Below are 14,619 nucleotides of genomic sequence, written 5' to 3'. Positions count from 1 at the left end.
ACAATCCCTTTCTAACATTTAGACGACGTTTCGTTCGCATTCAAACCAACTAGTGCTACAAGCTAATATTGCTAGTCATTCTTTCATGTATCAATCCAAACTTGTATAAACATGATTTAAGGGACTTTGGACAGTCCATACATCATTCAAAACTGTCCCATACTCACGGCCAAACAGCACACACAACACTACAATTTCTATTTCCCAATTTTCCAACTTCAATTACAACGACAACAACACGTTTACAACATTACTTATGCGATTATCGGAACTGTTTCAGCATCATATTTATTCTTATAACAGCCCACAAACAATTTCAATTTCAACTTGAATCATTAAGCTTCACTTTCACTACACGTTCATAGCAACAATCAATATTCAACATTCACTAATTTGCTTCTAACCTTAAAACAGTCCACTGTTTTGGACTGCTTGCGTACTTCAATTTGATTTGTTTCTTTAACACCTAAATTCACATATTCAACATACATACAATATACCACAATGTTCATAACAACAACAATCAAAACTTGGCACAAAACAGTCCATAATTTCCCCTAAAACAGCCCCTTTACACGGCTTCAACACAACTATAACAACTTCATGATTTTCATCCATTCATCCAAACCACAACACATTCAATCCATTTCCAATACATGTACAAGGAGATTAAACATGATTCCATTAAAGCCTACAACACATGGCTCATTTAAATTTTTTAGAAAACAGTCCATTACCACAGCATGTCCAAAACAGTCCAATAACATGTCCAAAACAGTCCCTAAACAATGTTCAGAATTCTTGCAAACATTTACGAACATACTAAGCAAACCACCTATGATTCTTACACATTATTTCATGCCTTCTTTTCATATATTTTCAGTAGGTTATGACCAGCTATCCACACGACAAATACAACATCAATTCATACACAACTAAACTACATCGTCATTTCTATAATCCTTACAACAACTCACAAACGACTTTAGTTTCAACTCCAACCATTAAACACCTTCATTTCCATCATGAAATTCATGATAATAACAATTAAAATATCAAGTAAAAACAGTTCACTAACTCCCTCACAAAACAGTCCAATACCAACATACAGCATCATAAACCAACTTCTACAATCTTTGTTCATTTACCTATGTTGATACATATTCAATTCATCAACAATACAAGCAAAATGAAATCAACCATGACTTCACCAATACTCACGGCTAACTCTCTACTTCAACTACAACAACAATCCAACAACAACCTTCATGAACTATACATTCAAATCGTCATGAAACACAAGAACAATAAGCATTTTTACCTTACAATCTTGTTCTTCACTTTGGCCGAATCTTCAACACTATTGAGGTGCTACACTTCTTTGTTTCTTTTCAACAACTACTACATATTCTTGTACACTAGATGAGGAGTTGATTTGAGGAAGAAAACTGATTTTTTTGGTGGTGGAGGAGCTGCCATAGCCGTGGCTCTCTTTCTCTTTCTAGGGCTTGAGAGTTTCTCTCTCTAAGTTCTAGTTGGTGGAAGATGATATGGTGATAAATGACTTGTTTTAATCATCCAAGATGATGTTTATGGGCAGCATAAGCTCCCTCACATGTCCACCAAGAATGTCCCCCTTCAAGATCAGATTTTTGTTTAATAATACCTCCCACTATCAATTGTCCAAGAATATGACTCATATTTCATGAATTTATGTGTCTCCCCTCTCTTTTATATCCATATAATAATAATTCCCCACCACTAAATATAAATATACACTTAATAATCCAATCATGGTTAATTAATCCCTAATCTCCATTAATGCTTCTATACCAAACGAAATTTGTAAGTAAATTGTGACTTGAAACGAAACCGAAAGTTAAAGTCTTAATCCCCACTCAGCCCAACTTGCATCGTCCATATCTCCTTATCCCGATATCATTTTGACAAGCGGTTTATTGCGTTACAAACTAGACTCGATGAACTTAATTTTAGGATTTTGAAACACCTTAAAACTCCTCATATACTAGGAGATATGCCTCCTACAATATAGGCTAAAATCGGGTCCGAAAATTTACTGAAGTTGTTCCGATTCATTTCGTTTAACTTCTAATCCTCTTCCAACCTCATGTAACATCTTATACATACATATACACACTTATATACATCAACAAACATCCATATACACGTCTCGAAAGGTCCAGAGAATCACAATAACCTTAAACATAATTAGAGAACTCACATTACCTCATATACATACTCATAACGCGATTTCAAATCCTTTAGGTTACCATGTCACCTCGGGATACTTAAGCCAACCATATATATAACGATATTCTTACTAACTCGATTAACTTTCCTTGAACCTTCATAACTCATTTTTTTTTCTTGTTTTACTTCAAGTAACACGGATTATTATGGAGTGTAACACTATCTTTCCATGATTTTCCTATATATCGAAAATTATGAGTCTATGATTATAAAGAGCTTCATACAAGATAACTAAAAGAGATACGTTACGAGCATAACAATACTGATGATGAATCTAAGTCTAGAAGTCCTAAAGCTCATGATATGACATTCCTACGAAGCTAATGATCCTTATATGATTCCTATGATATTATTTTCCCTACCTCTCCATGACTTTCTTACATTCCGGGAACTATGAGTCAAAGTTGATAAAGAGCTTCTTATGAGATAAAGATGAGAAATATGTCATGAATACGATGATAATGATGACGATGAGTAAGTATAAAAAATCTTAAAGTGAGGTACTATGTCCATGAGGTTAATGATCCTAATATGGTTCCATTGATGCTTTTCTTGTGTACACTCACCTTAAAATGTTAGTCCCTTCAAGGTGAGACATAATGATTATGATCACTCCATAATGTAATCGGGGGTTCACGACCTTATGTCACCCCGACATAGCCATAATTGCCTTCAAGCTCTAATGTATGTTTTGATGATAAATGTATAATGATGCTAAGTTATGATAAGGTCATGATATGCCTATGAGATGTATAATAATGATAAGTTTATGTTGACTATATGACGATACGATTCCACCGTGCCTAGTTGGCCGGGCATGTCACCGCGAAGGCGGGATGCATACAATTCCACCATGCCTAATTGGCCGGGCATGTCACCGCTAAGGCGGGCTGCTATGTTTACACCTAACCTAGAGGACCGGGCATGACACCACTAGTGGGCGGCATATGATGGTTACCCGGACGCGGGTTAACGATGATGATATGTATGATACGATGATGTATGCGCTATGATGATACATGTACTATCATTATATATGTTATATGTATGAAATACATCCACTCTTAAAGGTTAAGCAGGTTATGTCTTCATCTTATGTCATATGATTTCTCTATTATGTTCATTTCATTCATGCCTTACATACTCAGTACAATGTTCGTACTGATGTCCGTTTTCTTTGGACGCTGTGTTCATGCCCACAGGTAGACAAGGAGGTGATCCGGACTCGTAGGAGCTATTAGCTGACTTGAGAGCACTCCTTTGTTCCGGAGGTGCCATTGACTTATTCTTTTGTGTTTATACATGTATTTTGGACATGACGGGGTCCTATCCCGTCCCTATGTCTAGCACTCTAGTAGAGGCTCGTAGATACGTTTGTGTGGGTAGTATGGTCTCATGATGTCCTTATTGTATGTACATTATTTTGATAGCCGAAGGGCTTATGTATATAAAGATAATTATGTTTCGAAGTGAAAAATGGTTTTTCCTATGATTTGAGTATAATATTAATGAATGAACGCTTGATGAGTACGATGGGTAACGGTATGAGCGGTGCTCGGTGGTTAGCCCCGGGTACCCGTCATGGCCCCCAGTCGGGTCGTGACAATGACTCGTTAAGTTTTATAAAGGTTCATCATGCATTCACGTTATACTCCCTCATATATGCCTCATGATTATTCAGCAAGCCATGTGGTTCGCTCGGTCACATGCAGTCAGGCACCGAGTGCCGTGTTACGCCCAGGCCATAGTTCGAGGCGTGACAAAGCTTGGTATCAGAGCCCTAGGTTCAAGTGTCTTAGGGACTCTATGAAACCGTCTCCAGTGGGGTCACTTTTATATGTGTGTGGCGCCCACACAGATACATAGTTAACCACCAAGACATTTAAGATTGTCTCACTTCTTTCAACTCTAGATCGTGCAATAGAGCTATGTTCTCAGAAATCGCTCGGACTCGTGTGTTGTTGCTCATTCTACTGAGTAGGCCTCGTCTCAATGAATGAGGAAGATGTAAATCTAATCATTATCGATGTGCTGCTTTCAGATAGAGTCATTAGGAATTATTCTAACTCGTGCCATGAAGCTTAGAGCAGTAAGTAACATTCTCTTTCCATCGAACTGAACGTATCAAATAGATAAGCGGTGAGAAGGAAATTCAAGACCCAAGACTTGCCAAATGGTGAATGGTGTGTTTATCAGGTGATAGTACAATTTTAAAGACATGTTTCGGTATGGTAGTGCACGTAGGTTATATACCTTATAGAATAAGTTTATTTGGATTCTTTGACCATGGAGCTATAGTATAAGGATGATAGTTCAGATTTAAGACCCTACAAGGTAACATGTTATGAAGTTAACCACGAGCAGATGATATTGAATTTCTAGGGATAGTTTTAGATTATTTAAGCTTATTCAAATCAGATCTAGAGAGTATGACGTCAGTAAGTTACTACAGGAAGCAAATATTACTATGAGATAAAAAGATATGACAGTTCCCTCTTAGGATTATGTGATTAAGTATTTATCCCCGATGTGTATAATATGATATAATTTTGAAAGTGTATAGGAAGTTTGGGGTTAGTTGTTCCAATTTCTCGTTTGAGACAGATGAAATTTCCCTAAGTGTGATCCATGTCTATAGTTCAAATGAGCAGGAAAAGTTAGAAATAACCTTATGTTTCACTTTAGTACTCAGAGAAGAATTAGATAATATGGTGCTAGCAAGTGGTTAAAAGAAGCATAGTAAGTAGGTTTGAGTAGATACAGTGAATTCGAAATTTTCAGCAGAGTTAGTAGAAGTACGATTTGAGTTACTTAATCAAGTTAATACTAGTGAGTGGGTAACCGTTTGAATACACCGAAGGCGTATTATAACTCAAAGGGTTTAAGTTAAATTTGAGGTATAGAAATGGGTGAAAGAAGAAAACCATCTAAGCAGTAATACGTACAAACTCTTGATGAAAGAAGAGAGGGAGGGAGTAAAAGTAAAAAATGAGATAGAAAAACAAGGAAAAATTAATTAAAAATACATATACTTATGAAAAAATGTATTAAAAATAAAATTTTAATACTTGTTTAATACAATTTAGAAAGTTCCAACGTGGCACTGACGTGGTGCTGATGTGGCGGAGAGTGTGCAACACTCTCCCTTGTGCAATTGGCCATCTAATTTTTTGTGCCACGTCAGCCGAAAAAGGATACAAAAATACAGAAAAAATAAGGTCGGGGGGAGGGGGGGGGGGGGGGGGAGAAGAGGTCGCCCGCAAAGGTTGGATGCGTCATAATTAATCCAAGTATACGTTGAGGCGACATTTGACTATTTTCTCTATTTATGGATTAGACAAAATTTAATGCAAACATAAACATAATACTTATTGCAATTAAATGCTCAACATTCACATGTTACTATGTAAAGAAGAAACGCAAATAAAAAAAATTAATACAAGCATAAAGAATTACTCATTGCAGTTAATCCAAGAATAACTTCTTAACCTTTCATATTCCTATTTGCAGAGAAAAACAGAACGCTTAGAGTCTTTATTATGAGTATTAACTCTCATTACTTACTCCCTAAATTGTAACTTACAGATCATTGAAACCCATCATCCATTCTTCTTCTTATAGTCTGAATGTGTTATGTTGAATCTGTCATTTTAACGGGAGTTTGATTATCCTCTCGCCTGCTAAGGATCTGGCTGATGATACATGCATGTTGCAGGCTTGCAGCTCTTTAAGATGGTGCTATGTAATGATCAGGTATTATTGCTTTGGATTAAGATTTGTTTCAGTAGCAAATACTTCTAACTTTTCACTTTTTGTTAGGTCATTTAGCAAATATTAGTTCTTCTTTTCCCCTAAATGAGTTTCTTCCTTTCTTTCATTAGTGTTATATATTTAGGGCATAGTACTCCCAAGACATAATGGTGAAGGTGTTGCTGTCTTGCTGAGCCATGAATTATGATGACACCATATACTTTATACTATTATTACTTGGGACATAATAATAGTGCTTGTGATACTACAGCGTCATGCCCAGGTCTTTCTAATGGAGTAGTCATATATTTGTGTAGTTTAGTGTAATTGGTTCAGTCAAAAGCAAAATTCTGACTGCTGCTTAAAGCCTTGAATGCCCTCTACCCTGAAACTAAAGTCAAGTCAATTTTATGTTATCAAACTAAATCGACTATCAACTGACTATCAACTGTTACATGTAGTGAAAGTAATTCTAATATGATGCAATAACAAAATTGTTATACACTATAAGTATACAACTCTAAAGGAAAAGATTAAAAAAATATATATGTGGAAAAATATTTAGACGCACTATCAGAATATCCAGAACATAAATGTGAGTAATTATTTATAAAAAGTAAGATTTGTAGTCTGAAAAATAAGCAGATTTATAACATGTTTTATAAATTAAAATCTACATCAATCTTTTCCTAATGGATTAAAGAAAAATTACCGATTGTGTTTTGTGTTCTAAAATTTTAAAGCAGAAAGATACCAGACAGTTACAACGACATTGGTAAAGAAACATGTTTATATTTTTAATTAAAATCTGTGAATAATTTACCAGAAAGATACCAAATATTTTTCAAAAATGTACACAGAGTGGAGTTTGTGTTTGACTAATTAATCAATTTGAAAAATACTTTTACCAATTTTAGAACAACAATTTTTGCTTAAGCAAGGTTACAAAAGTGCTTTTGACAAAAAGCTATGATTTCCAGCACAAGAAAACAACTTTTATTACTACTCAAAAACACTTAACAACTTATGCTGCGACTCAAAAACACTTGAACAACTTATGCTGCTACTCAAAGACACTTATTTCGTTTCTAAAAGTTTGGCCTGCTGGACAAACGCCTTAACTTCCTGAAATAAGACTTTTTGGAAAAAAGAACCACTTTTGGCTTCCCAAAAGCTTGGCCAGAACAGGCAATAAATGGCTTAACTGTGATAAGTTGAGTCGTTTGGTGTAAACACCTTGTGTAAATATATTTATAGTTTGTTAAAAGCACAAACATCAGTTGAACAGGGGGAAATGGGAAGTCAGAGGCGTACAACTTTGAACAATTTCAGACTTTTCACATCCTAATTCTCAGCAGTCGTTAGGTCTCTCAACAGAAAAGTTGAACGAATTACTCAATTGATCAGTGACCTAAGTGATTGGCTCATAAATAAGTTTAAAAAAATTCACTAGAGAAAATTTGGGTCAGTCCAATAAAACAAAGAGTCGTGATAGACCTTTCGTTAAAAGGTTTAAAATATTGGGTCTTTCCTTAAGATGCTTCCACAAACCAATTCACATTTCAATTCTGCAAAAAATCTTTCCATTTTCTTTATATAGATGATTTTTGGACATGACTGTGTATTCTAAACTGTTGGGCAGGAAAAAAAATTAACCTTGTTCATCACAGTTATCAGTATTATTTTTTGTATCAATCAAAATAATGAGCCAGAATCCATGAAAGGGCTACTTTCTTTATTCGTTTGCTCCCATTTTCTCTTCATCTTACTAATTTCTGTAGCATCAGACAGGATCACTACAGGTAAATCTATTAGAGATGGTGACACAATTATTTCAGCTGGTGGGGTTTATGAACTTGGATTTTTCAGCCCTGGAAATTCCAAGAATCGCTACGTTGGCATATGGTACAAGAAGATAGAACCTAGAACTGTCGTCTGGGTTGCAAATAGAGACATTCCACTAAATGACACTTCAGGAGTGTTAACACTAAAACCCAACGGGATTCTTGTACTTGTTGATAATTCCAATGTCTCAATTTGGTCATCAAACTCATCAAGATCCTTAAAGAATCCAAGAGCGCGGCTCCTGGATTCTGGAAACCTTGTTGTTAGTGATGGAAATGACAGAGACCCGGAAATTAATTTGGCGTGGCAGAGTTTTGATTATCCAGGAAATACTTTATTACCTGGCATGAAGCTTGGACGTAATTTAATCACAGGCATGGATTGGTACACATCTCCATGGAAGAGCGCTGATGATCCTGCTCCCGGTGAATATATAGACCGTCTTGATTTTCATGGATACCCGCAACTTTTCGTGTTGAAAAATTCATCTATAGCATTTAACTCAGGGCCATGGAATGGTATTACATTTAGTGTTAGTCCTAACACTAAACCCAATACACATTATACTTTTGAGTTTTTTATTAATCAGCAGGAAATTTACTATGAATACAAGCTTAAGAACGAGTCACTGCCCGCCAGGATGGTGATCAACCCGGCAGGGCAGATAGAACACCTATTATGGATCGAGCGCAGTCAGAGCTGGTTTCTCTACTTGACAATACCAGTTGATAATTGTGATCGTTTTGCTTTATGTGGTCCTTATTCAAGTTGCAACATCAATAACTCCCCTCCATGTGACTGTCTGAAAGGTTTCAAGCCTAGGTATTTGTTAAACCATGTGCCATCTCATCTTAAGCTCTTAGAGAGAGCATACTTTAATTACTTAATTATGTCATTGCACGCCCCCTCATGTGTGGGATTGATTCTTTTTCTTGGGCCAAGCACATAGATATTCCTTTGATTACTTAATTATATCTTTCACAGGGATCCTCAACAGTCTGTAGCAGACTGGTCTAGTGGTTGTGTAAGGACAACTTCTTTGAATTGCAACCAAGATGGTTTTCTTAAATTTACGGGCATCAAGATGCCGGATTCCAGAAACTCCTGGTTTAATGAGAGCATTAACCTTGAAGAATGCAAGAAATTATGCCTGGCTGATTGCAACTGTACAGCCTACTCAAATCTGGATGTTAGAAATGGTGGTAGTGGATGCTTACAATGGTTTGGAGAACTCATTGATATTAGGGAGTTGGGCCAAAATGAGCAAAACCTGTTTGTGAGAGTTGCTGCTTCAGAAGAAGGTATGACCCTACTCTGCACCATTTTCTCAATTTGTTATACAATATGAATCATCAGAAAATTTGTTTAAGGATTTATCAGCCATTAAATGGCTTCCCATCTGCAATATTTTCCCTTTTAGGAGCCATTAAGTAGGAGCTGATAATCTAATAAGGACTTGTCCTACTAATACTGTGATGCTGACATTTATCCTCATTTTCTGTGGCATTGGAATGGAAGTAGCTTACTGCTAGAGCATTTGAATAATTGCAAAATCTTACTTTACGGCTATATGGATAGTAGGACGTATTCAACTACAGTGGTGACTTAGTAGTATTGCCAAGGGATGAGAAACTTTCTTCCCTTAAAAAGTTTAATAATATGCTAGACCTCATAGCAAATCAAGGCTGTTGACAGCGGGTATTGGCCATACACAATGTTTGATACTACTACATGATATAGTGCTTATGGACTAATTATTGAGCAGATTCTGACAGGAAGCGGAGGAGAAATAAGTCAGGCCTGATTGCTGTGATTTCAGCAGCGGTAGCGACATTTATCCTCAGCTTTTTAGCTTGGGTTTCCTTCCAAAGAAGGAAAAGAACAGGTAAATATACTTGAGGTGCTTTTGTCTAACTACTTTATCAGAAAATTGTTTAACTCTGAATGCTCTGCTACCTAGGTGAAAATTCTATCTAGCTGACATCGTTCCCCTTTAACAAATTCTCACTGATTTCATGTTTGTGGTGGGCGAATATATGTTGACAGGTCCAGAAGTTGGTAATGAGGACATGGAGCTTCCATTGTTTGATTTAGTTGGTAATGAGGACATGGAGCTTCCATTGTTTGATTTAATTAGTGTTAGTAGTGCGACTGACAACTTCTCTTCTGGTAATGTGATTGGGGAGGGCGGTTTCGGACCGGTTTACAAGGTAAATCAATTTTGATCACCAACGTCTAGCCAGAAGTTGCATCTTTGACCCTTGATAGAAAATTGCAGGGTGTCCTACCAAATGGACAAGAGATAGCAGTAAAGAGGCTATCAAAGTATTCTGGACAAGGCATTCAAGAGTTAAAAAATGAATTCATTGTCATTTCCAAGCTGCAACATCGGAACCTTGTCAAGCTATTGGGTTGCTGCCTAGAAGGAGAAGAAAGGATGCTAATCTATGAGTTTATGCCCAACTCTAGCTTGGACTATTTCATTTTTGGTCTGCTTTTCATGATTCATTAACTAAATACTACTTGATAAGTCCTCAAATATGTCTCTGCATCACTCAATTATTAGGTCTACATTGTGCAGATCCAAGCAGAAAAGCATCACTGGTATGGAAGAACCGCTTTGATATTGCTATGGGAATATCTCGAGGTCTTCTTTACCTTCACCAGGACTCAAGATTAAGAATTATTCACAGAGATATCAAAACCAGCAATATTTTATTAGATAGTGACATGAATGCCAAAATTTCTGATTTCGGCCTTGCCAAAATATTTGGTGGAGACCAAGTGGAAGGGAAAACTAAAAGAGTAATAGGGACATAGTAAGTTCTACAAATCTTGACCACTGAATTTTCCATTATATTCAATCAGTACACGAGCATAACTTTATTGAGTTTTTGCAGTGGATATATGTCCCCCGAGTATGCTGTTGATGGGAAATATTCAGTAAAATCAGATGTATTCAGTATCGGCGTAATCATTCTAGAAATAGTTAGTGGCAGAAAGAACAGGAAATTTCATCATTTGGAACATCATCACAATCTTTTGGGACATGTAAGCACATGCTACAAACTTCATTCCCTAAGTTACTCTTTCTATTGTGAATGCAACTGATTAATGTGCTCTGTTTGTAATTTAGGCATGGCTACTTTGGACTGAAGGCAAAGCATTGGAACTGATGGACAAATGTTTGAAAGAATCATTTTCAGAATCTCAAGTGTTGAGATGCATCCAGGTCGGTTTGTTGTGCGTCCAAAAACTCCCAGAGGATAGGCCCACAATGGCATCAGTCGTTTTCTGGTTAGGCAATGAAGGTCTGGTGCTTCCTCAACCAAAGCAACCAGGTTTTTTCTTAGAGAGGAATTCAATGGAATCAACAGAGCCAACTGATGAAGGATATCTAAGTAACAACGTGTCGATAACAATTCTAGAGCCGAGATAGACATAAAAATCACTATTGGAAGTTTTGAAATGTATTTACTTTGTGCACTATAGTAGACCTTACCTGCCTCCATATTAAGATATTTTTCAACATGATGGACAAGTTCTCTAACCTCTTTTCCTTTTCTTTCTCTGCATAGCAGACCAATAGAGAAATGAAGGATTACAGCTAAAAATGTTGATACAATTACAACGATTGCTTTCTTTGTCTTTCCATTATGGTCTAAACCTGTCAAAAGTTCATTGTGAAATATGAAAGTCTGACAAGGTGCATTACATACTTTATATGTGCGACCTTGAGAAATTCTTGAATCATCTTTGCTACTGCGCGATAAACTTTGCTTATCTTACTAAGATTCAACAATTTATATAAGCATAATAGAATTTATTTTTACTCTATTTGCGCAGTATAATTTTTCAACGGAAAGGTTTCAACTGAATCCCTTTGTTGTTTCAGACCTGCAAAAAATAATGTAGCCCCTTTAATATCAGCAAATGTTGCATAACATGAATCGCAACTTGGAGATCAGGAACATGCATAAGTTTTGCAACTACGATTTAGTTTATATTACTTGAGAACTAGCTGTCAATAGCTGACAAAAGTAATCAATGTGGTACAATCTTATAATGTTTTATAAAGCAGCCATTCAGTGTCTCATCTGCATCAATCACTATCAGTGTAAATGATCTTGTCTTTGATGGTTGAGCAATCAATGGACTAGTTATTGGCAACATTTGTAAGCATATGTAACTAGAGGTATCTATCATTACCTTTTGGGGGACAATGCATATAACATATTTGCTGTACATGCTACATAGCCCTATCCTATATGAAGTATTATTTATGAAGTGTTATACCCCATTTTAATGTGGGTCAAAATGATTTACAACATTTCGGTAATTCTGGGATTAACTAAGTTAAGGAATCGCCACCTAATTATTATAGTGAATTAGGACACTTAAAGTTAATTCAAGTACATGTCTAAAGTTAAATTTCATTTATGGTCTACTGAACTTATGAGATTCTTGGGAAGTGTTCAATTAATCTAAAGAGAAGGTATTAAACATCCTTTCAGATTCATTAAAAATGGTTAACTGACCGGACTTAAAGTTAATTAGAAGGGCTTGTGGGTAACTAAGTTAAATTTGGAAAAAAATAAATTGTACTCCTTAGATTGATTGAAGTAACAACACTTTAACAAAATGACTCCTGATTAGCAGTTGAAAAAATGGAAAAATCTTCAGATTTCCAAATGCATTTTTGTATAAGAAAGTAGTTAAGGTTAAAAGAGGACTAAGGCCAAACGTTGTTTTATATTAAAGATGGGTCTACTATCATCTTTGTTATTTTGAAAGAAATACTATTCTCGAGTTGAAGGCCAAAGTTGATAGAGTGAACCTGCTGGTTTTCTAAATTAAACAAGTGACTAAAAGCCAAAAACCAGTTAGCTTAATTCATTTAACACCAATGACATTTTTGGGTAGGAAAAGCAATAAAGATTTGACGAAAAATCACATTCTTGACTAAAGGCAACACATAAGTGATCAAATAAGTATTTTAGTGTTAACTAAAAGAAAGACTCTACATAATTAAGCAAAGTAAAGCTATTAAGAACTAATTACCAACACACAAATAAAATGGCAATCACACCAGCAAATAAGCAACATTAGGGAATAAAAAAAGGTGAAGTAAAGCCATATTTTGGCTCCTGTAGAAGAGCAAAGTTTCCGGGGGTTGGCATTTTGGCTCGACCCTCTCTTCCGATGTATTTCAAGGGAAAAGAGACACAAAGGAAGATGCAGATGCACGTTTCGGATTTAGCAGCGACATTGTCTTCGGCTCCGGTGTTCATGTAAAAATAAGGAAAGTAACAGAAGATTAGAGTAACGATATGATTTGTTTTTTTATATGGAAAATATGTAAACAATCATTCAATTCATAACAACCTGTAAGTTCAAGAAAGATGCTGCAAATATATACATGAATAAGGACCTTAAAGACAAACAATTAGTCAATTTTCAAACTAAAATTGACATGTGAATAAACAAAGAAACATGCTCTATACCCTTTGGAAGTCACTTTTGAGTTTAATAAATGAGGTCATTTTCTTATAAGAGATCCATGAGTGCACACCAGATAAAAAGAGAGCTAAGCATGATATTTAATAACTAAATTACTGAATACAGATTCATGTTTCGAGCCTAAACAAACTCAGCGATCAAATGAGATGCAAGTTGATTATCTATTTCCATGATATCTAATACATGAAAGAGTTTGTCTCAAAATGTCACGTCTATTTTTGCTACATATTTATAGTTGAAGTACCACACGATATAGATTATATTAGAGACATACTTTTCTATAACAGGGGAATTAGAAGAGGGACCAAATCTTTAGCAAGCATGAGAAATGAAACAACCAAACTGAAAATCATATAGCTAGTAATATTGTACTAAAGTGTCCTATATACAGGGGCGAATCTATATAGGAATTTTGGGTCCCGTGAACACATGGCCACCTGACAAAACTCGATATATCATGTATATAATTTTTAAAATATATATAATATTAACTGAAGGAACACATGGTCAAACTAAACCGAGTGGAGCACTAGTTAAGTGTTGGGTTTAATACTTGAAGGTTGTGAGATCGAATCCTACTAAATGCACTTTTGTGTTTTTTTTTTCTTATTTTTTTTCTAAGGAGAACCCATACTCTTGAAATCTTGGATTCGCTTCTGCTTATATATCATAACGATAGGGAACATAAGAAAACCAGCTCATGCTAACAGATTGTTAAGTGAAGCTAATCATTTGAAACACAAAATTTCATCTCTATTTGAAATGCCAAAGATAATTATTATAGGTTCATTACAACTCCCTAAAATACATACTCGTCAGATGATAGTGAAAGAGGACATCAAACTTATATCAATAATATTTCCTAATGCAACATCAGACTTCTTTCAACTTCAAACACAATATTCAATCAAGAATTAGTTGACAACTTAGCCTTAAATGATATTCCCATATTACAATAACTAACAGGGAATATTAAAGTCATAAACTAGTAAATCCAGATTCTGAAACAAGTAGTATAAGAAAAGAACATGAAAGGATAACATATATTTTCACAGCTACGCTTTCATAGACTTGACGAGTAACACTCAAAATAAAGTTGATAATTAATTTAAGCAAAACATATCAGATATCAAACCTAAATACATGACATGTAATGGACAAATTAAGTAACTAGATACAGCTTCAATATCTTACGTTTTGAGTATCATAAAAAATCAGGAAGAAAACACAAGT

General features: G+C 35.4%; 1 protein-coding gene across 1 annotated transcript; it reads left to right on the top strand.

Moving 5' to 3' along the window:
* Positions 1-7,495: 7,495 nt before the first annotated feature.
* LOC132620468 (G-type lectin S-receptor-like serine/threonine-protein kinase At4g27290) lies at positions 7,496-11,518 on the top strand. Its single transcript, XM_060335150.1, has 8 exons — positions 7,496-8,688; positions 8,851-9,167; positions 9,632-9,751; positions 9,913-10,076; positions 10,145-10,355; positions 10,448-10,685; positions 10,767-10,917; positions 11,003-11,518. Exons 1-8 carry the CDS (start codon positions 7,739-7,741, stop codon positions 11,303-11,305), a joined length of 2,454 nt encoding a protein of 817 aa, XP_060191133.1. The 5' UTR covers positions 7,496-7,738; the 3' UTR covers positions 11,306-11,518.
* Positions 11,519-14,619: the final 3,101 nt, after the last annotated feature.

Source organism: Lycium barbarum, chromosome 11 (genome assembly GCF_019175385.1).
Source record: "Lycium barbarum isolate Lr01 chromosome 11, ASM1917538v2, whole genome shotgun sequence".
NCBI classification, from domain to species: domain Eukaryota; kingdom Viridiplantae; phylum Streptophyta; class Magnoliopsida; order Solanales; family Solanaceae; genus Lycium; species Lycium barbarum.
This window is presented reverse-complemented; position numbering and strand designations above follow the sequence as displayed.